The sequence below is a fragment of the Colius striatus genome, chromosome 10 (assembly GCF_028858725.1).
Source record: "Colius striatus isolate bColStr4 chromosome 10, bColStr4.1.hap1, whole genome shotgun sequence".
Classification (NCBI taxonomy): domain Eukaryota; kingdom Metazoa; phylum Chordata; class Aves; order Coliiformes; family Coliidae; genus Colius; species Colius striatus.
The window spans coordinates 17,273,527-17,297,476 of NC_084768.1; the positions used below are offsets into that span (position 1 = coordinate 17,273,527).

At 37.7% G+C, this 23,950-nt stretch overlaps 1 protein-coding gene across 2 annotated transcripts in view; it reads right to left on the reverse strand.

Annotated features, from left to right (window-relative positions):
• DNM3 (dynamin 3) overlaps nucleotides 1-23,950 on the reverse strand; it is a 162,206-nt gene that overhangs the window by 112,413 nt on the left and 25,843 nt on the right. Inside the window, exons 4-15 of one of the 2 annotated variants that reach the window (XM_062003459.1) lie at nucleotides 23,431-23,634; nucleotides 22,796-22,894; nucleotides 21,830-21,990; nucleotides 19,316-19,458; nucleotides 18,401-18,536; nucleotides 17,535-17,602; nucleotides 15,969-16,107; nucleotides 13,930-14,016; nucleotides 12,774-12,844; nucleotides 9,304-9,352; nucleotides 7,675-7,704; nucleotides 1,023-1,136 (exon numbers count right to left, since the gene is read on the reverse strand). In XM_062003459.1, coding sequence (XP_061859443.1) covers nucleotides 1,023-1,136; nucleotides 7,675-7,704; nucleotides 9,304-9,352; nucleotides 12,774-12,844; nucleotides 13,930-14,016; nucleotides 15,969-16,107; nucleotides 17,535-17,602; nucleotides 18,401-18,536; nucleotides 19,316-19,458; nucleotides 21,830-21,990; nucleotides 22,796-22,894; nucleotides 23,431-23,634 — 1,301 coding nt within the window. The remainder of the gene's footprint in view (nucleotides 1-1,022; nucleotides 1,137-7,674; nucleotides 7,705-9,303; nucleotides 9,353-12,773; nucleotides 12,845-13,929; nucleotides 14,017-15,968; nucleotides 16,108-17,534; nucleotides 17,603-18,400; nucleotides 18,537-19,315; nucleotides 19,459-21,829; nucleotides 21,991-22,795; nucleotides 22,895-23,430; nucleotides 23,635-23,950) is intronic. The other variant, XM_062003460.1, reaches the window with a different exon arrangement.

The window sequence follows — 23,950 nt, forward strand, 5'->3', positions numbered from 1 at the left end:
ATTACTTAAAATAAGATGCAAAGATTGAGTGATGTTTTAGAGATTATTTAAAACTCTCTCTTTACTTGTGCCTCTTCCATTCAATGAACGGATTCACCCTAAAACTCACTAAATTTGTTGCAAACATTTAACTTTAAAAAAGTCAGAAAAGAATATGTTTTTTTCAATGTAGTCCAACTTTTCTACAAATGTCAACACAAACCTTAAAAGCAAAAAAGTCACAAAAGCTTTATTTTAAAGCTGATAATAATCACCCAGACAATAATCCCATGTTAACCTTAAAAAAAATTAACAAGATGACTGCTGGAGTTTTGGACAGAACATATCATTACTGTTGAACACCACTGAAAAAATAATTCAAGAGAAGAGATAAGCTGCCTAACATCATTATTTACTGAAGTAAGCAACCTGAATGTCCTCTTTACCAGAAATGCTTCTTCCAGTTCTCACACTACTCACCTCAGATTTATTGATCAGCAGTGATATTTCTTACCAAGGTATGTTCTTTGTCAAATTTTTAAATCCATACCAACTGGAACTCTGCAGACAGGCTTTTCATCCTCTCATGATACGAGCCCAGAAGAAAATTCTTATCATTGAATCAATTGCTGTAGTTACATTTAGAAGTAACTTTATCCAATTTACAATCAGTTTACAGCAGATGTGCAAGAGCAGTCCAAACAGGCAAAGGACAACCACCAGAACAGGCTTTGTTTTTTGTTTGTTTTAAGACTAATGTGTACAAACCACAGAAAAAGGAGGGGAAAAAGGAAAATAAAAACCAAAAGCACTGCACATAATACCTCATACTTCTGCTACCAACATTTCAATAAAAGTCTTTAAGGGTCAACATTCTCCATATATCAAAACCACACAATTTAAAGAACACAAGTAAAACCTTAGAACATTCCTTTGCTTCAAGTCTGTACAAGCTGAATTGACATTTTAAGTTGGTATCAGAAGACTGAATAAATACAGGGGTTTTTTTTACCCAGTAGAAAAAGAAGTTCTTAATTCCTTACCTCATCATCTTTATACCAGGACAAGCTTTCTGCAGTTAGAACGAACCAGTACTCCTTGGATCCTCCTTTCATGATGCCAATATTGTTGATGGTCAGCCAACCCTTCCGGATGACCTGTGCAGAGGTGCAGTCAGGCACAAGTTTAGTTCACTATTCACTTGATATAAATCTGCTGCTGCATTCATTCTTTTAAATAAAAACCTGCTAAACAAATCAAGAATAGGTGCATTTTTTCAGTCTTTGCCAAACCCAAGAGTTTTTGCAGGTGCCTATCATTCAAAAAAAAAAAAGAGAGTAACAAAGTGAATATGGTGTTTTCAGTTAAAAGGTGGGAGAAAGAAAAGTATTACTGAGTTTTACTTACAGGAAATGAGAGCAATAACGATCATGTAAACTTGAAGATATTTATTTATTGTATAACAACACACTGTAGGAATCCAACTTACAACTACTCTGTTCTAGTCTAATTATTAAGGTCATTTATAAAGTTGGATACTAGGAAAAGTACCTAGATTCTGGCAAAGTGAGTGGCTTCTGGCATGCACTGGGAATTTCCAGAAGGGGCTGAATCAAGTGACAAAGTGGAGAGGACTTCTACAGTTAATATGAAACCAAGATAGGCTGCAGCAAGGAGAGGTATAGGAGAGATATTTTCCTCTCATAAAATAAAAGAAGGGGAGGGAGAATCCTAAAGCAGCAATTAAAATCAGAGGAAAAATGGATAAACCAGAACTTAAAGTAAGTATAAGCCAAGGATGAAATAACAGATAGGAACAGAATACCTATGACTACTAAGACCAGTTGGCTACATCATGCAAAGAGAGAGACAAAAGAAAACTTAAGAGGAATGAGACAACTCCAGAAGTGACGAAGACAGACTGATCATGAGAACTGCTTTATGGAGCATACAGAAATGTTCCATTTCATTAAAACATTCGTTGTTTGTCAACACATACATGAGAAAGCAAATATTCCTTCCTATCACAATCCCAGTAAGACAACAGATGCAGCTATTCTGTTTCTCCCCACAACAAAATCCTTTGCTTGCCTACAAAGCTTTGAGACTAAAAAAATAAGTGAATCCCTTCAGAATTTCAACAAATCCCACAGACATGGACTTGAGTGACCAAGTATCAGTTTCTTCTTGCTTTTAGAGAAATACACAGGACTGCAACATTCCTCTGGGGGCTTTACAAGACTAGTAAATAAACAGCAACAGATAACCAGAGAAAAACATTGCTCGTTATCTATTCCTTGTCATCTATAAAAGTTTCAGAATCGTAGTTCACTCAGCAAGCATGTTCATGTGAGCTCCTTGAGAAAAAAAAAACAGCTGTGGTTGTGCACAGAGCAAGAGACTAAGTTATATTTCATAAAATCAAAGAAAGAGTTCAGCAGTTGCACCTCAAAAGCTAGTAAAAGCATTGGTAATGTTGATAATCCAAGAGTATCAGTCTAATTTCAAATAAGATGACTGTGTTTTCCTACACACTACCATCCAGGCTAGCAGTGCAAGAAAACCACTACCAAAAACAGTTTAAGGGTTTTCAGTCTGTAATAAAATCACGAAGAACACACTGATTTGTTCTGAAGACTCAGCAAACTATGAGAGAATAATGTGACTCCCATAGGAGAGACTCAAGGGTATAGCATGAGCAGGCTGGATGGAATAGCCTGTACTATAAAGGTTCCTGCAGAAGTTTGTAATGATTTTTACTATTCATGTTTACTGGGTTGGGAGGGGCTGGAGAGGGGGCATCACTGAGTACAAATAGACATGGAATGCTTGTCTGAGTGCAAGTTAAGGGAAATATACTGATACAAACCTGATTACCTATCAAATCCTCGTTTCATTGTACAATGTTTATTGAAGTGCTTTTAATTGGAAACAAGCAACATGCACATATAGCCAGTGTCCTGGCCTTCAGGCAGCTGCCACACAAACTGAGCAATCAAGTTAATTTCCTTTTTTTTTTCCTGTGCTAAACAACACAAATGCAAATGGAACCAATTTTATGAAAAAAAAAAATCCAGGAAATCAATGTTCCTCAACTCCTTAAACTTAGCTCCACAACAAGGTGAGCTACAGCTGACTAAATACTTGACTGCAAATGTTAATGTTCTAGAAAAAGTGAAATAAGAGGCTGTGAGAGAGGATGCTGTGGAATGATGCTGTCTACCATTGAAAATGCTGTGTTGCTCCCCAGAAAGCAGACATTCACATCCAGAACAGATAGGCAGCTGGGCCAGCACGCTACTGAGAACTAGTTTAGACACAGATCCCAGAGAGAGTAAAAGATTTGAAGACAGACATCACAGTGTGGATAAGGAGGTGGTTCCTAGAAGCAAACCAACAATAAACAGCACTTAGCATGTTAAAGAACCTTACAGGTGATAAGCACTTAAAAAGAAAGGGAAGCAGAACTCTGTTTACTCCATTCAGTGCTGCCCCTCATCATTACCACAGGCTTTATAGCATGTTAGCAAGAGTCAAATTTCGTCAATTTGACAAGAAGGCATTTGTGGTAGAGGTCTCAGAACAGACCAAGCCAAGATTTTCAAATCTAACTTCTAGAAGCCCTTTAGAAAGTAATGAAGCTTTTAATACTTCTAATGTAGGAGCTGTATTAGTTGTAGAGCTCCAAAAGTCTGTCTTGCTCCAGTCCAACACATGTCCCCATAGATGCATAACCACCACAGGGTGTGGACAGAAACAAGCTGACTTGCTAATACAAACATTGGTCACTGTCTTGTGAAGGAAAGGAATTTGCCAGTTGTTTCCTCAAAAATCCTGTGTGCTGAGGATTAGATCCAGCTGTCATTCCCACACAACACTGCACGAAGAGCAGGACTCCAAGCTGTAGCAGTGTCTTGGGTACATCATTTTCACATGTAAATTTCTAGACCTGTTTATCTATTTCCCTCAGGGAAAACAGGGTACTGCCTTCTCTAAAATACCCTGGATCCTACAACAGATCATAATTATCCAAAATACTTGGAAGCAGTTCCAGAGGACATCAAAATCCAGAGGATGAGCTTAAGTGTGTTAAGGTTCATGTTCTTTTAATTGAATTGTTCCTGTTTCCCAGGCACATTTTGTTAACTACAAAGAGCTACACTTTGAAAATACTCGGTACTAGCGTTGTTGTCAGGGGAAAGGGATCAAGGTGTACACACAAAACAAAGTGAGATAAAGCAAAACAGTTACACTTTCCAGACAAGTTCACAAAAAATAACTCAAGTTGTATTTTGGAAATAAGTGTCCTTCCATAGGCAACAAGCACAAAGATTTTCAAAGATATTTTTGAAGTTTAAAAAACTCTGATGGGGAAGAGCATGTTGGTCTTTTTAAACTACTGTGTTAACTATATTGTGTAGTACTTCATCTTGAAAAATGAAAGTACTGTGCTTTATTATTGTTTTAACTAGTACATTTTCTGGTTGGTTTGGATTTAAAAGATCCATTTCATTAGTTTATATCATTTTTCTAAGTGTAATCCTGTGCAAACCGGATATTAGTGACACGAGTTATGAACTTCAGGAAGGTGAAAAATAGAGGTGTCGCCAGAAGCTAGTGAGGACAATATTCTGACCGGTAGTTGGACTCCATGTACAGGATGACAAGAGATGACAAAGTTCCTTCCTTCAGGGTCCTGATATCTAATCTGGATGTCTGAAAAATGAAACTTAAGAGGGTACAAATGCACATGAACAAGTCACAAGAAGGTCATGTTCTGATAGTTCAGCTGCACAAAACCCATATCATCTGTTCTTACACTCCACCACATCACAGATAAACAGGAAAGCAAGATTTGACACACTAAGTACATTTTATGTACATTGCTGCATGATTTACTCATTCCATTAATTCAAATAAGGTATTTGTAAAAGAAACACTTTAGAGAATCAGAAAGTGTTGCATTTATTTAAAAAGTATTTGAGAAATGATTTCAAGATAAGTTAGAGAGAAGTGAAATGGACTGGGCAGACAGAAACAGAAGTGTGAAAGTCATGAGACTGGCTACTTCCACAACAACACAAGCAGCAGCAGTTGTTAACATGACTATTAAAGTTGTGTTACGTAATTCCATTGAAATAGCTTTGAACACACAGCTCCCAGCACTACTCTGTCTTTCAATCACTATAATAACAACATGTGTAATTGCAAAAACTACTCTGTGAGGCATCCTTACAGGCCATTGGTTCTTTGGATTTAAATACGAAGATTCTGGCACTACAAAGCCTAAAAATGGAACAACAGATTAGAGAGGAAACCTAATATAGTATTTCACTGTAATCTGCCAAGTGTTGGAGCCTAAATTGATCAGATCCGTTCTGATACTGAACACAACTGAGATCTTGTGACATTGCTTACCCAAAAATCACTAAACATCACATAAAAATAATGACCTTTTAAGTCACAGATGTATCTACTTTGAAGAACAAATCTAGTCTTCACTGAACCAAAGCAGTCAGAAGTGAAAGACTGAAACGTGCTTTCAAATGTAGTTAAACAAAGATTGAGGTGATTGAGTCAATCACAAAGGAATTGTAACAGAAGAAAATCTAGTTAAAGGCCATTTAGAACAGCAATACTTTTCTATTCTTGATAAGGTAAAAACTCAATTGCAGCATAACTCATTCAAGGATGTCCTAAAATTTAGCATCATGGACGTCACCTCTTTTACAGAAACACTGTCACTTCTTAACAGAACAGCCTTGTCATGACTTTTCATGACCACCACGTTGACCATGGCACAAGTTTCCATCTATTTGCATTAAAAAATTCTGTAAACATATTTTTTTCCTGAGTCACGCAAGGTAAATGGGTTTAAGTGTATCTGAAGAAAAAAAGCAGCAAACTAACAAAGGAGGATTAAGAAATGGAAGGGAAAAAAGGGTTACTGTGGGAAAAGTTACTTATTAGCACTACAATTTAGGCCAACTGATGGGGTCTGAATGCTACTCATGACCAGAACAACTGAATCGAACCGCTGGCATAACAAGACAGAAGAGGCAGGTCATCCAATGCCTTTAAACCCAAAATTCCAAATCACTTGGACAGTCATTTGAAACTCATAGTTCAGATTAAGCCCCATCTCCAATGGCAGGGGCTACTTCAAGCACAGCAGTATATTTTGCCACAGAAGTAAAACATAAAACAGAATTTCATATAAATTATATACAATTCTCTGTAGTTTGAGCATCTTGCATTCTCACACACAGAGTATCAGTTGGGCACATGGAGCAATGAAACCTTCATCTACAAGGTTTCTCATGAAGGGGAGCTATAAACATTAAATTTTAGTCACCAAAACAAATCTCAACACAAAATACATAGTTAAGAGTAATTCAGCTTTCAAGAACCAGATCTCGCTAGTGTGCTGTGTAAAACCAAGCGTTACACTGATTATTTTAAGCAAATTAGAAGACAGACTAACCTGTGGCTTAGAAAGAAACTTTGTGGAGTCAGGTCAAAACCTCAGGCGGTAGCAAAGAAAAGATAAACAAAGAAGGCCAAAGATTAAGCGTGAGAGGATAAATTAGTAGTAGAGGAAAAAGGAGCAAAAACATGTTACGAGGTTTTGGCATTACACTTCTTCCAAAATTGCAATATCGCAGCGCTCATCTTATTTCTGAGTTACACAGAAATAGTTAATAGTTAACTGCATCATTCCAGTTCAAAGCAAGCTACAAAAAAAGAATAGCAATGGATTGCAAGTGAGCATCCCACTATTTTGGGAAAACTTAATGATCTTGATTTCCCAAGAGATCCAATTCATCTGCTGTTAATGCTGCCTAGTCCTTTTTCCTTTATTGAACATCAGTTTAGTTTAAGTGTGTTTGAAGTGATAACTAACATAATTTGATGATATGGCAATAACTTGGAAACAATGAGTATGTTTTCATCATAGATATTACCAAAGAGTACATGAGATAGAGATTTACTTCCTACACCTAACCATCACTGAGCCAGGAGTAACTTGTTACAAAATTAACTGCTGTTTAAACAATTAATTCTCCTTAGCAATATTAAAGGCATTCACGTATTTATTGACTCACGAGGTGGAAAGGTTAGAAAAGAGTTTGTCCACGATAATTGATCCTCCTGGTGCTATGAAAAGAATTCTAAAAAGGCTTTAAATATTTCTAAATTTATTTACAAACTCACTTTTTCTATCAGAAGTAATGAACAAAATACCCAGAACAGTACCTGTACCCATAAACAGCACGTTCATTTATGCAAGAGCTTATGTTTCCTTTTGCTTACCAGACATTTATTTGCCCACCTTTCAGAAAGAGGTTTTCTATAGAGGCACTTACATCAGATAAAAACCACTTTCCAATTTATATGACAAGATAAACACCAGTTAGTCATTTTAGTTTGAAAAATTAAGTACATTATTGAAATATTAATTTTATTCAAAGTTTTCCACAACATTAAGTTATACTAGTTCATACTTGTAACAGCAAATTAGTAGCAGTTAAGTGGTGAACTGCAGTTATACTTTCTTGAGGAAGTATTAGACAAGACCATTTAACATTAAATAGTTTAGTAGCAAGTATTCAAACCACTGAGTTAGACACAACTTTGCCCTCTGAGAAGCTAAATGAAAAAGCAACAATAAAGCTTACAGAACTTAGCTCGTACAATTTGCCTTGAAGGCGGTAGATTGGTTCCCTGAAATAGCAAATTGCAAAAATGAAGTTTTATTTCAGTAAGATATTCTCACTCTTTTCAACTCCAAACAATTAACTTACAAACATCCGTTTATTATCTTTCAAATAATAGGTTCAGCAAAGTCCTTTATAGCAAAATGAGGTAATCAAGTTTCAACAGTTCGTTTAAAATGCCGAGCTTTCTCTCTGCTTCTTTAGAGAGAGAACATTCACTTCACTTAAAAAACCAAAACATTCATTTCATTTGTGTATTTTTGAAGACTCAGATAATTGGTCAATTTTCCTTTTTTGGGACACTCCAAAGTGATGACAGTTGTTGTGTTTGACACATGTTCCAACACAGCTAGATAAGAAGGAACTCTCTCCTCAGAGGGGAGAGACTACTCTTTGAAGCCATTTCACTGTTTAGACCTTGCAAATTTTTTTCATTTTAGTCCAAACCATACATTACATCAAAAATGCCACTCACATAGGTCAGGCCGTGGGGGAAGGTCACATCCAAGAATGGATTATTTTAACATCTCACCAATAACTAGCAATTTCTTGGTAGGAGGAAAGGGTGGGATTTCTATCCTCAAAAAGATGACTACATTTTCAAAAAATAACATCTAGAACAGCAGGAGACTTGTTGAGGGATCTGAACTCAGTGGTGACATTTGAAAACCTTGACCTTTCACCTCCTGAGCATCGTTTGACCAAATTGTACATGAGAACATCAGGAAGATGCTCAATATTGGTAATTATTTATAGAAAATTTATTTCATTGTCTTATTTTAAAAGGAAATTAAAAACTCCAATAAAAGTACTAATTCCATTGTCTTTCTGTTTAAGACTTTGCAAAACCCTCAAACTGAGCAGAAGCCCTCAGTTGTAGCATTTTCAGTATTTTCATCATATAAAAGAGGACTGATCCTGAAAAGTACTGAGCACCCCGGCCCACAGAAAAGCAAAGCTCAAGGGTACTTAGCATCTCCCAGAATCAATCACATCTTCTTATGTGATAAAAAGAGACAAACAAGTAATTTCATTAATGGATCTCAGTGAAAATGCTAATTAATCTGACACCATCAAGCAGTTATTCTTTGTTTACTTTGAGAAAGGTCTGTAGTACATAGTCAACATCTTTGTAAAGTCAGCTGAAAGTTTTCAGAAGAGGTAAAGGCAAATCTGCTTTTGCTTGCTGAATTGCCCCTTCTCTGCTATTAAGCTGTCAACATGTAAGAATTAGTAAACCAACTATGGCAAAGCACACACACAAGCAAGTACTCACCAGCATTTAGGATTCTGAAATTCACAAGTTTGCAGTTAATGACAAAATACATCAATGTGTAACATGAAAGATTCAATACACTACAACAACATGGGAGGGGAGACACTGATCAGCAGGGCAAGCAATACCAGAAACATTAAACAATAACTGATGGTAACAAAGTCAGGTGGCTCTGAAAAATTCAGTTAAACAAAGCGATGATGATGTATTTTATTCACGTTTGAAGCTGAAAGTAAATGATATGCTTAAAACAAATCAACGCAGCCAAGAAAACCAAACAGCTGGGATTAACTTGCACATGCCATTATCCATTCTCTGTTAGGTGCCTACCTGATTTCCCACTGCACTTTTGTTAACCTGACTGCTTCTTTGTTGGGCACTAAGGGAAGCAGAGGAAAAGAGTTATACTGAAGAAACTCAATCTAAGCCAGTTGCCAAGAAATAGATTTTAGCGGTAAGAGTCAATTCCGATTCCAGCACAGAAAGCTAGAGTAACAAGGAAACACAGCAAAATCATTGCATGTATCTGCGTATTTCAACTACTTTTTCTTACAATATAGGAATGTCTGCTTAGGACAGCAGGGATATGCCAGCAGACCACTCCTAATCATCTTTGTTGTGACAATCTGCTACTTGGATTGGTAAAGGTTACTAAAAGCACAGAGAAATTATGGCTTATGTGGGTAACTCTGGAAACATTAGTCTCTATAAATATTCCAAGGAGACAAAAAGCAAGCCATTTCTGTTATTTAGAGCAGTATAACAAAATCCTCCCCTGCTGGAGGCTCCTTAATGGCTTTGTCTTGACAGTTCATTTTGGATATTATTCCAATATTTATATGCACTTTGAGGGTGTAAATATAATCAATGGATCAAGCCATCACAAAGCTGGTGCAAAAAACTGGAGTTGTGTAAGAATAAAGCATATTTGAAACTAAACCATACTTAAAACATGCTCAATTCTTGAATTTTGGTAATCCCAGCTCCCAAACTAAAACACATTCCTGTCTCAAAAACACACAAGTTGTCATTAATTCTAAACCCATCTACATTATATGGTGGTTTGTAAGCATTAGGCCATACAAGTAAAATATTGCTAGAAAAAGGAAGAAAAGTGTTCAGAAAGCAGCCTATGCCTACTCAACCACCAGAGCAGCCAATGGGGACAGGAAGTTTTGTTTGGATTCAATGATACGATTTGACCAGGCAGTGATTAACTGAAGATAAAAAACCATACATATTACATCAGCTACAAACTCTGCTCCGAAACAGTAAGAAAGAGGTGTTTAGACAACAGACTATTGGGCCAATCCTGCAACTGTTTTTCTTATAACTGCTGTTCCAAAGACTTGCTGAAGCACCAATCTCAGCTCCATCTCAACTCTGATCCTGTCCTTTGCACCATACTCCGTCAATGCAGTAGTTCACTGCATAAGAAGATCCCCAGAGTTGTTTATTCCATATGTCTAATCGCTGGGCTTAGCTCTGAACCATCCAGATACTTTTGACCAAATAACACTGCATGTCTTTGGTGAATGACCTCAGTTGCAGAGGGTTTGGTTCATAAATGTTGATTAAATAATATGTGCACAGAAAATGCAGCAGTAATCCCACACCATTTCCAATCTGTTGTTTGAGAAACACACAAGATGGCTTTAGGAAACCAAACTGCTCTTCTTTTGGTTTGGGTTTGGTACTTGAGGGTGTTTTTAATTTTATCACCTTAGAAAAGCTAATTAGACCAGTAACATCACACTAAGAAACCAATGCCTTTTAGAAATAGCCCAGCAACCAATTATCTATTTACTGTTTTAAATACAAATGACTCTTCATGTAGATTCAGGCACATAGCTGTATCCGAGTTACACCAACTGGAAACAAACCCAATCTCATTTTACCACTTATTCTGCTAAATGAAACACACATTAATATCCTAAGATTTCACAATTTCATAATGATGCAAACTTGCTTTAAAGATTGGCATTCTTAAATCCATCTCAAGTCAATTCATACCATACTGCGCCTGCCTTAGGCCACGCAATGCTGCAAAGGTAGTCTGGAATGTCTTGTGCTCTCATTCTTACAAGTTTCACAGGACTTACGCTTATAAAACACTGCAGTCACATGACAACTGGCTATTAGACTCAACAAAACACTATGGACCCTCGGAAATCTATAAGTCTGGGATGTTTAGACACTGCAGAAGTCCCTATGCTACCCAGAAGTTATTTAATTTTTAGGTTCTAACTTAATTGCTTTAACAATAATATTATTATAGTTTAAAATGTGTGTCTTCCAGTGTTGGGGTCAAAGTTTTGTCCCTCAGTTGAGCACAAGTCAACAAAAATACTCCCCTAGTTTCAAGCTATAGAAGCATTTTCTTAAGCTTACCAGTGAACTTAAGCAAAGAGTCACTTGTTATCAGCTTACACCCTGTGCACAGTGGCTGGGGATTTCTAGATCTCAACTGGCAAAAAAGGAAGCAGCTTTCCCAAGGAACAGAACTTGGGTTTTGCAGCTCCTTGGAGAAGACAGCAGTAAGGATCACAGACTGAACTACAAGTCATATCAGCAGCATCCATGAGGGGGATTTTTCCAGAGGAGAAATATAACAAAAGAAATCTAGATGTACCTGGCACTCCCGAATCCAACACCATAGAACATGGAAGGTTCCAACTTGACACAAGGAAAATTTTTTCACAATGAGGAGTGGCAAGCACTAGAATAGGCTGTAGAGAGAGGCTGGAAAACCTCCAATTTTGTAAATTTTTAAGATCTGATTGGATAATGCCCTGAGTAACCTGGTCTGGATTCAGCATTGAGCCCCCTCTGAGCAGGAGGCTGGACTATGTCATCTCCCAAGGTCTCAACACGCACCATGAACACATATGGAGTGTTTTTAGTAGGCTTCTTCCTGTCAGAAAAGGATGAAGAGGATAGCAGGCAGGTTGTTATCTTGACCTCTAGAAGGCCAGCTACCATTCCTTCAACATCCTGTCATTTGTCAAGAGAATTGCGAGAGATATCTAGGACCCGCACACAGTTCTAAAGAAAGTTGCTCAAACCAAAGGCCTGGCTTTGCCTCCTCCCTTCTCAGCTCACTGAATTCCATGTCTTAAACCTTCAAGGCACACTGTCAAAGATGTAGACCTTCGTTCACAGTGCTAACTAGAATAGGCCATAGTCTAATACGTACTGTGGTGCCAAACTGCGGTGCCAGCATCCCACATGGATGAAACCTGTTGTGATTCCAAACACTGTTATGGCAAATATGGCACGAATATGACTAAAGGAATATTTATTCTTCAAAGACTGAAGACATCTTTAATGTTTTTTTACTAGTGTAAACATGTTGGTATGAAGTTCCTGAGGCACAGATTGCTGGAAGCTAATGGAGAACATTCTGGAGAATATTCTCACAGCTTTTTCAATTAAGTGAGGAGAATGTCCAACCAGGCCCTGCAGGGAATTCTGCAACTATTATTCTCTACAGCCAGACAGCAGGCATACATGTAGTTCAGAGACATCCATTACTCGGAGCAAAACTGTTTCACACAGAATCACAGCTCCTAAAATATGCGTTAGCAACAATGTGGAAAGACCACCAATATTCCACATTTCTGTGGTCCTAAAACGGATCCAGTGTGCGCATAGGCTTACCAAAGCTACTTCCTGAGAGGCACAAGACTTAAGCTTCAGCAAGCCCACTTCAAGACTTCTGTTTTGAACTTCGGGAAAAAACAAACCCAAACCAAAACACAACTGAGCGTGCCTTTATAACAAAGCCTCTATGTACATACTTTGCAAAGCCAATGAAGTCTTCATGGTTGGTGTTGATGTAAGAAACCTGGATATCAATCAACAGTAGCACCTATTAGGGGAGAGAGGAGAGTAAAAAAAAATTATAGGCAAGGTGGAAGAGAGAGATTGATGAAAAGGGAGAAAAGAACAGAATTTCTGAGTTTTCTGCATCACTGAATATTGCTTTTATAATCATTTAAGCCAAAACCAATAAGAGCTTCTAAATCCCACCACTTCTGCTCCTGTGCTTGTTCAATAACCTGGACTACAGAAGAGCTATTCCCTCTTCCTATTTTTTCCTGACAGATCTCATTTTACATTATCTTGGCGCTCGTCCACTTCATTAAGATCAATCATACATGGCCAGAGTTTAGAAATATACATCATAGATTCTAACTCTACATTTTGCAAGTTAAGCAGAACTCTATCTATTTGTCGCATTCCAGCCAAGCCAGCAAGAAACTTAAATCTTAAACCTAAAATCAGAGTACCTAACTTTTTCCACCTATCTCAAAGAAGTGATATAGGTAACATAGTCCTGGCCCAGGAAGTGTGCAGTCCAAGTTCTAGACAGCCATTCTGGTGTACAAATCTGACTTCAAAGATGAGTTAGTCCATGAAATAACAGAATGAATGGTTTCTGTACTTATTACTTGCCATTCCTTGCAGAGTCCAGAGACAGAATTTGATTCAAACTTGATAATCTAACTTGGCAAACAACTTTGCCAAGGAGAGATGGCTCACTCCCACCCTTGAACATGCACATCCCCCGCCCCCAGCTTTTCATACTTCCATTTATCAGCAGGGAGCACGGAATCTATTGCTACCAAATAGCATTAAATCTCTTCAAAGTGTACAGTTATTTCTGTATATTTCCTTGAACATACTCCCAAATTCTTCACAATTCTCAGAAGACATTAGGTGCCTCACTAAGAGCAAAAGACTGTGGGGATCTGGGTCTAACTTTTACCTCTGAAAATGTTCTCACTAGTGTTGACTTATTAATGATAACTCCTAATAGTATAAATAATGATGTGAATATGTGACAGGAAGAAAAAAAACCCCTTTCCTTCCTTGTCTTACTGTACTTTGTACATAAGTACTTTCCTCCTTCATACACTTCCCCATACTGTGCAATCTCCTGTTTATTCTCACCTGATCCTTGGTCTTCTCTTCTCTTTCACGAATGTAGCCAGCAACAATTCTTTCTGTTTCCTCACACAACCTTGGATATGTTGCCAGCTGAAAAGTAAAATTAATAGACATTTACACTTGCAGGACAGTCTCTGTAAAATACAAACAGAGGAGCCTCCTGCTTTCCTCTTTGGAAAGCAATTACTATAAATGCTTGGGCTAAAACTACAGTATGCTACTAAGCAAGCCTGACTTGCTATTAATGGTCATTTTCCAGTGAAACTGGAGACACCTAAACCCTTGGATTGTTTCTGTGCTTTTGCTCCACGGATCACAGAGGAAGAGACTCTCTGGACATGTGAACCACAGTTTATCAGCCTTCGGGTGAGGTTTCCCTGTGACTCTCTTCTACTGTGCTGAAGCCCGCAGTGGTGCTTCAAATAGTTTTGAAGTTTCTCTTTCTTTGAAAGCTCCACCTTGTGGCAACACCTTTACATCTCAGTATCAATCCTTCAACAGCAAAACAAAACAGTGAATTTGAACAATAGCACTGAGAAACACAATAGCACAATCAATTTCACAGAATCACAGAATCTTAAGGGTTGGAAGGGACCTCAAAAGATCATCCAGTCCAACCCCCCTGCCAGAGTAGGACCACCTAGAGTAGGTCACACAGTGACACATCTTCCAAACTTTGACAGAAGTGAAAAAAACCCTCAAAATGTCACTTAACATATTGCAGTGAACTCACTTCTCTGATCTTTGTCAACAATATTGTCACCCTTTCCTGTTGTAAAGAAAAAAATGCTCCTTTACCTACTCATTGGTACAAATGCATTATTCAGAAATATATGGTAACTGCAGCATACCTGTGCTCACATCCCAGAACTTACCCTGTACTTGCTACTACTAAGCTACCCTGCACTCTGAGATTATGCGCAGGACAGATGAACAGAAAGTGAGACAATAAAAGCAGTTTGTTAGCTAGGAAGTCTACCAGAGTCAGTGGGATCTTCTAGAATATCAGAGTAGTGGGAGGAAAAAAAAATGGAAATCAACAATTAGTAGTCAAAGCTCCAGAGAAGGAGTTGCAGCTTTTACAGATGACAACTTTCCTACAAAGGTGAAAACTGTGAAGGGAAAAAAGCTTCATATTATTGTATCTGACATGTTTCCGTAGCCACAGCTAGGAGGTGGGAAGTTTGAGGTTTCATTCTAAGAGTACACACCAACCCAAACCCACATTTCAGGAAAACCATTCCCAAATTAACATATTTCTTCATTTATTACACTTGCACAATCTTAAGTTAGAAGTTTAATTGATGGACACAACTGTCGTATCAGGAAGCTCAACGCTCAGCAACTCTTTCCACTTCAACATTGAGCACTTCAATGCAGCAGGTTCATTTGTCAATGCTAATGCAAGGACATACAAATACAACAGGGAGATTAATCCTTCTGAGCCTTCCACTTCTAACTTTTTGACAGGTGAAGATCATTTTGAGTTTGTGCATGAAAAATCCCACAGAAGTTGGGGGCCTATTGCATTGCAAAGAACTGTGGTGCTACTAAGAAAAGTTTCAGTATAGAGAGGGCAAATTTTTCCCTTTGATAGGTGTCTCTGAATACATTTGAGGCCTTTAATCTAGAAAACTTTCATTGTTTCTTCCTCTTACTAGCACTGGAAAAGAAAACTTTAGAGCACTTGTTTTTTGCTGATACATACATCCATGGAATTGCTGCCTGCATTCCCTTCTCAGCATCACTGAAATTATGGTTTTAAAGAGAAAACTGGGGACAATCCTTGACTCAAAAAACCTTTCGTCGTCAGGTGTACACATACATATATTCAAAACACTGGAATCAAAACATGAATATTACATTGTTTTGAGAGTTTTGCAGATGTAATTGCTTTGGAGTCTTACTCTGTGGATGAAGCAACCCTCAGTACATCAAGTGTTTCTCAGGAATCTTTTACAATACTTTAAAATGCAAGACAGGCTTTCTATTATCTACTATAACATTACATTACACTTACAAGTAATGTACTTGCAAGTTACCTTTTTAGTGCATTTCTTGACAGTGTTGATTAACTCTTGCATCACCAGATCCACACTTTTTAAGCAAGGTCCCTTCAGCTTGACTATCTGTTTTTTAACAATGGCTTCAAACGCCATATCTGGAGTAAACAAACCTGTTCTGTGGACATAAAAGAATATGTAAGACAGCAATAAAAACATCATGCAAGGAAGATTTTTTTTTTACTGAACTGCTCATAGCTTCATTTTGAAAGGCTTAGAGCTGAGTAATAACACCTCCTACATGGACAGACTCCCACAGAACTAAATTTGCTTCATTCTCTAAACAACAGAATCATTGTGTGTAAGAATATAAAAGTAGAAGCATGCCCTGCTACTTGAAGATGACTGTGAGAGCTCTAAAGAGTAGTGATATGATTCAGAAAAACCTTTTTGGCAGTGCACTGAGCCTTAGAGAAGGGATGAAAGACAGCTGCAGCACTCCATGCACAATTATTTGCATAACAAACCCATAAGAATCTAATAGCTGCACTTTTCACTCACAACGGGAAACGTGGTTCTGTTACTCAGTCTTACATGGACAATTTCAGGGCTGGTCATTGCAGAGTGACTGTGTCTATATAACAGATATCTCACAGAACCAGTTCTAAACAAACACTGCCTTACTTTCCTTTCAAATACTGCCTACAAAGGTCTATCTTGCCAGACAAATTGAATTAAAAAAGCAAACTATAAAAACATACCCAAAACTACCAGTTCACTAACTTTCCATCAATAAGGTCAAAAAAGTTCAAATACTGCACCACAGCTACTGGAGTCAAACACTTGAGAATTGTCCATGCAAGTAACATGAAGAACACCTACCTCACCACCAAGAACAGCAAGGCTTTTAAGCAATGCTTTCAAAAGATATTACAAAAAAGAACCAAACCAGAAAAAAATAACACATCACAGAAGAAAAACCAAGCTTTTCGGAATCTGTTCTGTTGTTAAAAGAACAAAAAGATGTGTATGCATCTGATAAAGTGTCTCTTCAAAATAGACTGATTATTCTTAAGAGAGATAAATAGGTCATTCCAAACCAAACCCCAAATACTACTTCTCAAACCTGATAATACACTACAGACACATCCACCAAGTGAAATCTCAACCAACTTGCTTGTAAATCAGTCACTTCAAGAAATGGTTGAGAATAAAAGGGGACCAAGATAATGCAAGGTGTCTGCACAGCAGAAGCTGGAAGGCTTTTTCCGTATCAAGACATAAGTCTTCCCTGTAGAACTTGTAACTTTTCAGGAGTACAGGCTTAACAGAACTGCAGACACTATCAGAAAAAAAGTCATTGATTCTCTCTGTAAAATAATTTTTCAGTATTTCCAGGTAAATTAAACCTCATTAGGCCAAACAATAGTTTGTCCCAAAATGGCTACCAGAAGAACAGAAGCGTGAGGGAATAAAGGGAAAAATCAGCTGCTGACAGCAGTGGGTGAAGTCATTTAGTCTCGCAGTTGATAGCCACAGTGTGGCCACAGGTTCAGAAGGCTGCACCCTCAATATGATTGCGCTTGAAAACATGGGAGCACTTGCCTGATACCATGTATGTTCTTGATGGCATAACTTATTTCTCTCCGTAGTTCCTTCTCATTGAATTCCATCTAGAGGAACAAAAGCCTATGTAAGTTTTTAATGAACTGAAAACAATCTCTTTCCCCATGTAACTTGAAGACAAGCAAGTTCAACTGGCAAAATATTGATTTCTAACTATGCTAACCAAAGCATAAGTAATTTCAAACATTTGAACATGAAGCCTACAGGCTGCAGTAAGAACTGCTGAAAATAATGCATCCTTCCACTCCAGACATATCAACAGCTGGAATGGTTTTGCAGAGTTGACAGAGTAAGCCAGAAACAGGATCTCAAAGATGCAACTTTTCTTTTTAAAGTCTGGAAGCCCGGTTTCCCAACATGGTGCAACTTGTGTGATTGTAGTCTACTTATCTTCCCTTTCTCATTCTACTGTTTTTCACTCTAATTTAAGAGAGGAGTGGTCTCACTTATGAGGTTATAAAGCTTTTCTTTAAGTTTCTTGAAAGCCATCTAGCTGGAAGATAAGTTAGTGTTGTCACAAACCAAAGGGTTATTACCTAAAGCCCAACTGTCATCTGTTGGACTGCTAGTTGACCTATTGCATTGAAATATTGGAACTAGCCATAACCCTGTCTGGTTCTTGCTCAACTGAAACTTAGGGGATGTCAAGGCAGATGAACATAGAATAAATAAGTGGAAAGGTGTAATAGAATAGAGACTAGAGATACAGTAGAGATACAACTTTATGTAATTTATTCCACAGTTAAGAGTATGTTCTTCCAATCAAACGTTATCTTGGCCTTACTAGTATCTCTATGAATACATCAGAATACACAAATAAAACACAAAGCAAGATAGATAAATACCTTCACCAGTTCAAAAGGAAAACGTTCATGGAAAATACGATTGATTTTGGCACCTCCTGAAAGTTCTAGAGTATCAACCTGGTCTCCTGATCCTTCAATCCTTTTTTCAAAGTCCACTGAAAACTGCTGTACCATCCTGAATTTCAAATGGGACAGAAAAAAAAACAAGCATAGCCATTTAAGTGTATTAACTGTCAACTGTTATTTCTGTACTATATGACTACCTGTGTCTATTAAAATACATTTAGGAATTGATAAAAATTGATAAAAATATCTATGTTGGGAGATTCCATACAGCAGGAATTTGTCCTTGTACTTACTAACCTTAAATATCTTCCCCATCCCAAGAATTTGTCTACCTGCTACCTGAAAGCACGTATATTTTTAGTATCGGCTCCTGCAGCAAAGACCTCAGTGGCTTAGGTGCACATCACATGAAGGATTATCATTTATGATTAACTTTGATATCACCATCTTTCTGGATAGTCTTTTTTGGATAGTCAAGGTTTTATATTGGAAAATAGGCATTCTCTGTTCTCCCTACACACTTCTAACACCATCTCCTTCCTATGCTTGAGGTCACCTTTTTGACAAGCTGAAGAATGTGTCTATACAATCAGAAGCAGTTTCTTACCTTTGATCACCTATGTTGCCCATCTTTGTACCTCTTTCTGTACTGCCTTCTCTCTTTTCTAGGATGACTAAAATTAATTTAGGGAAAAGTCTGCTAAAATTGTAGAGTAAATAAAGTGTTCTGGAACACTAACCAAAGAATTCTGTGGAGTTTGTACACTGAATGCTTAATTATATCCTAATCTTTAAATCAATTGGAAAGGATTAAAAAACCATTTTTTTTTTTTAAGGCAAGCCAAACCTGTACAAAAAGGAAAAGCAGACAAAAGACTAGACACTCACTGCAACAGGGCTTTTGTTTTTCTGGTTGGATCTTCTGGTCTGAAGTTTTTGTATACCTCTACTTCATGTTCTATAGAAAGCAGCTGGCTCTGGAGTTTGCTCCTGAAGGCTGGCAAGGTATCCCGAATATGATTGGTAAGTTGCTAAAAAGCAAATAAAAGTCTTTTTATACTGTTAATAAAGATGAAAGCAAGAGCACAACCATTTCCTTCTGACCAGCAAGCATATTAGTCATGACCTGTGCTAGTTAACCAGCATAGTTCCTTTTGATCTTTGAAGCAACAGAGACTGTTAAAGAACAATGCAATAACCCTTTTTCATACACGTTATAAGGCAGCTTAAGAAATTCCCTGGTCCTTTCACTCACTGAACTCTGTTACTACACACTTGTTCATGAAAAAGTTACACATATTACATATGTAATTTGAAACAACCTCTCATTACTCAGCAATGATGCCACCACTACCATTTTACTCCTTTTCCACAAGGTGTTTCTCAATTTCTTGTATACTTGTTCAGTGTGATAACTTCTTTACTTTGCAGCCACAAGAAAATGTGGGACAAGGAAGAGATTCCCACTGACAATAGAGGTGGAAGGAAATGTAGACAGAGTACCTACTTGGCACACTTCCACCACTGCGAAAGGTCCCCTCCATGCCATTTCTGCTTCCTTGTACAAAATACACTGAAGGGAACAAGATTTTTCTCTCATATTAATGATGATAGAACTTGATCTTTTTTAAACACTTGATTTTTGGAAGAAAAATGTCCTACTAAAGAGTATCAGTTTTCAGTTCTCAAAATACACCTAAAAGTACTGGAAAATGAATTGAAGGATAGTAGGAAAAAAAGCTTACCAGATCTGTATTTAACTTACCTCACTTACTTTTGCATACATACACACACACACATGTGGTAATGTGTTGGACAGCACTATCAATGTCCTAACCTGTGCCATAAATTTCTCATGAATTGTAGTCATTCCTTGATTAAAACCAAAGCAGACTTCTTGCACTACACTGCAAACCCTTTTCCCAACCCCTATCAGCCAAGCTATAAATTAAGAATGTCATCTACCAAAATATGTCAACTCCAAATAAAAGCTGTTCAGCAGACAAAGAGGCACAAACCCAAAAGCTGGCGTTTCCCTGGAGCACCACCTTGTGGAAGCAGAGAAATTCAAACATGTCCTGAAACCACAAACCCTAAGAAGTGTTTCATATCTTGGGGATGAAACTTAAATAGATCTTGTCATATATAATATTCTATACAGTTATAGCAACAGAATGCCAACGGTTCATATCGAAATAGGTAAATCTGCAGAACAGCTCACAAAAAAGGTAAATAGGACATAAAGTAACGCAAGTCAGGACACGCAAAACAGTCCAAATGTATTTGCAGCTCATGCTTCAGTCTCAAAACTAAGGCCTGGGGACTGAACTTTCAAGATGGGCAAAAAGAGGCAAAACATCCTAAGCATGGGCAAAGTTGCAGGATACAAGTGAGATCTCGCATAGTCCTGAAGATTTTGGCTCTGAGGCACAAATAAATGGCACTAGCATTCTTTTTGAGTCCAAAGCATGACATAACCTGGCTGACAAGTTACAGTTGCAAAGTCACTGTAGCAAGAAATTAAGCAGGACAGACACTTATTTTCCTACCTTAATCAATAGCTTTTCTGCAGTTTCCAGATGCTGTCCAAAATGGACAATGTCAGGATAACTTGGTCTTTGTCTATTTCAGACCAAAGCTTGCAACTTGACAGTGAATTGAAAAAAAAGCCATAGAGTTTGGCTTGTAGGAATGCCAAGAACACTGGTCAGCTGAGAGACCAAGTTAAAAAAAAAATAAATACAATAAATACAATTACACCTCAGTAATTTCAAAGAGGCATTTGATCTTGTTCTCTACAAACCTGCCGAGATGCATCATTACTGGGGTCATGTGCTACTCAAGCTAAGGGATGGCATCATGAAAACAGTAAATATCCAAAAATCACAAAATGGTGAAAAAAAATTATATACTCCTCCAAGTTTGCTGTAGGCAGTGCCTTCATTAGGACAGGAAGCTATGAGTTTCTCCTCCAGGTAACTGGGAAACAGACCTCTCTTTCCCATTGAAGGAAGCTGTAATCTGACATGGTTTGGCACGGACTCATGGAAATAAACCAAAGGCTTGAGCAAAAATAAAAGTAGTCTCAGCAAAGTGTTCCATTACTGTATTTGTCGTTTACATCATTAGCATGCATACATTGTTTCTGTTAAAACTACAATAAGGTGTAGATTTTGAGGTTAATGCAGACATGCCATGAATTCCCAGGATACATACTTTTTTCTAAAAAATAAATTCACATTTCTAAATTTGAGTTGTAAAAAAACCCTGTTAAACTAGAAGAAGTGTGATAAGAATAGGGTGGGACACTTCCAGGAATGGAGAGAAACTACATCTCACAGGAAGATTTTTCGTCCTACTATTACAAAAGCTGCCTTTCACCACAAAGGCTTCAGGTTTTACCTGGTTTAGAACTTTCTGGAGATATGGTGTTCCCATCCGATCTGCCATGTGCCTATAAGCTGGGTGGGAAAGAAAGAATTTCCGTTCTGCTAGAAGAGCCGCCTTTATGTCTTTCTTCCCATCAATGTCTTTCTGGCTTCTGTTTACAACACCAATGTAACCTAAATCAACACAAAAGCAATAGGTAAGTCAACATAGCTATTGCATGAACTACTGAAGTCAAACAGAATCAGACTGCCCCAGCTCAAACAAAACTTTCCAATTTAGGCATTTCAGATATTGTTTACAAGCACTGTAATGACCTTAACAGTGTCTAAATTAATCCTCTTGTTTGTGTAACAAACGTAATTCCTTTTAAATCACCAATTCAAATACTGAAATATCTGAAACTTGGATGTACCCCAAAGAAATCTCTTCAAAAGCAAACAAACAAAAAAATCCCACAGCAAAAATCAAAACATAGATGTCTACATACATAAATTATATATTACTAAAACAAAGGAAAAATTTATTCTAGTTTGTTGGACAGAAATGGTCCATGGGAGGTGATGGTGGTCTCATTAATAGACTGTAACTAGAATAAAAATTATTGATATTGTTAGCAGTACGAGCAACTGTGGCAGTAGCTGCCAGAGTAAACGCATGAAAAAATTCTAGAAGGGGCCAAAATTTGGTTTACAGTGAAACTACCAAAGCTCTGGTGCTTGTTTCTGTCATATGCAAAGAAAAAAAACAGCAACCTGGCACAGAAGAGAAATTGGCTAACAACTTGTGCTGACCTTTGCTTCCTCTGGAATTTGCAGCAAATCTTTCAAGTCTTTTATATTTGCTGAATAGATGATAATAAAAGCTAGGAACTCATCAAGGCCTATAGAAAGTCTGACTAACCTCCAGGACTCCCAGACATCACCTTTACCCAAACTACCTTCTGGATTGCAAAGAATATAGGCAACTGAACATTCTCACCTCTACGAAGAGGGAGTAGTTTGTTTTCAAGAATTTCTCTTGCATCTGTTCCTTCATCCATCAGATCCAATTTTGTGATCACACCAATGGTCCTAAGGCCTGACCAGGGTGAAGTCAGGAGGAAAAACAAAGAGAAGAATTATGTCTTTTCCGCATGAGCAATTATATCTTCCTCTTCTCCAGTAACAGATGCATAACAGTCTCAAAGTTTGTATCACACAATAACAGACAGAACTGCAAGTTATGGTCTGTATGGAGAAGAAGGTATCATCATTGTCAATACTGAAATGTGCTCCTCAAACTCTAACACAGCTCAGCATTCCTATGATACGATCACCTAAAATTTATCCCATCAGCACCACAGTCCATTTTGCTAGGTTCTACCAAAACATCTAGATAGGTATTGCTTCACTTGCTTGGAAGAGATAGTGACAAAGCTTGTAAAATACTTTTACAGAATCATTACTTGAATGATACTGAGCTAACAAACAGATATAGTGATGTTGAAGCCTATATGAGAATGTATGGATACCTATCTGTACCATAAATTATATTTCACACAAGAGTTGGTCTATTACTTCCAATGACACTATTTCACTTGAGAACAAAGAGTGGTTACGTTCAAGCACGCTTACCTTGAGGGTCCACTTCCTTAGCTAACTTGAGCGCATCCGAGTTGGCCAGATCAGTGTTAGCTGGAGTCACAGCCAGTATCAGGCAGTTTTCTCGAGAGATGAACTGCATGATCATCTCTCTGATTTGTTGCTCAATATCGGGAGGCTGATCCCCTACCGGCACCTTAGTGATTCCCGGCAAATCGATAAGAGTCAGGCTTAACACTATACAGAAAACACAGGATCACAAAACTGGTTAGTAGGTCAGACATGCCTAAAGATGTCTACACATCTGCAGACAAATTTTAGTCACATGAACTCACATCATTACCTTTATAGGTATATAAATATTGCCAGTTGCTCAAACAAAAGCCTAAATCTGAGAAGTATGCTTGCTTTCCTATTGGTCTTTCATCTCTGAATGCAGTACTACCACTTAATGTTTGAAACACTACAACTGGCATACAACTTACCCTGAATGTCCTTGAAGGCTCTTAGATAAATGAACATGGCTTTCTGAGCTTTTCCCACCCTCAGGAGC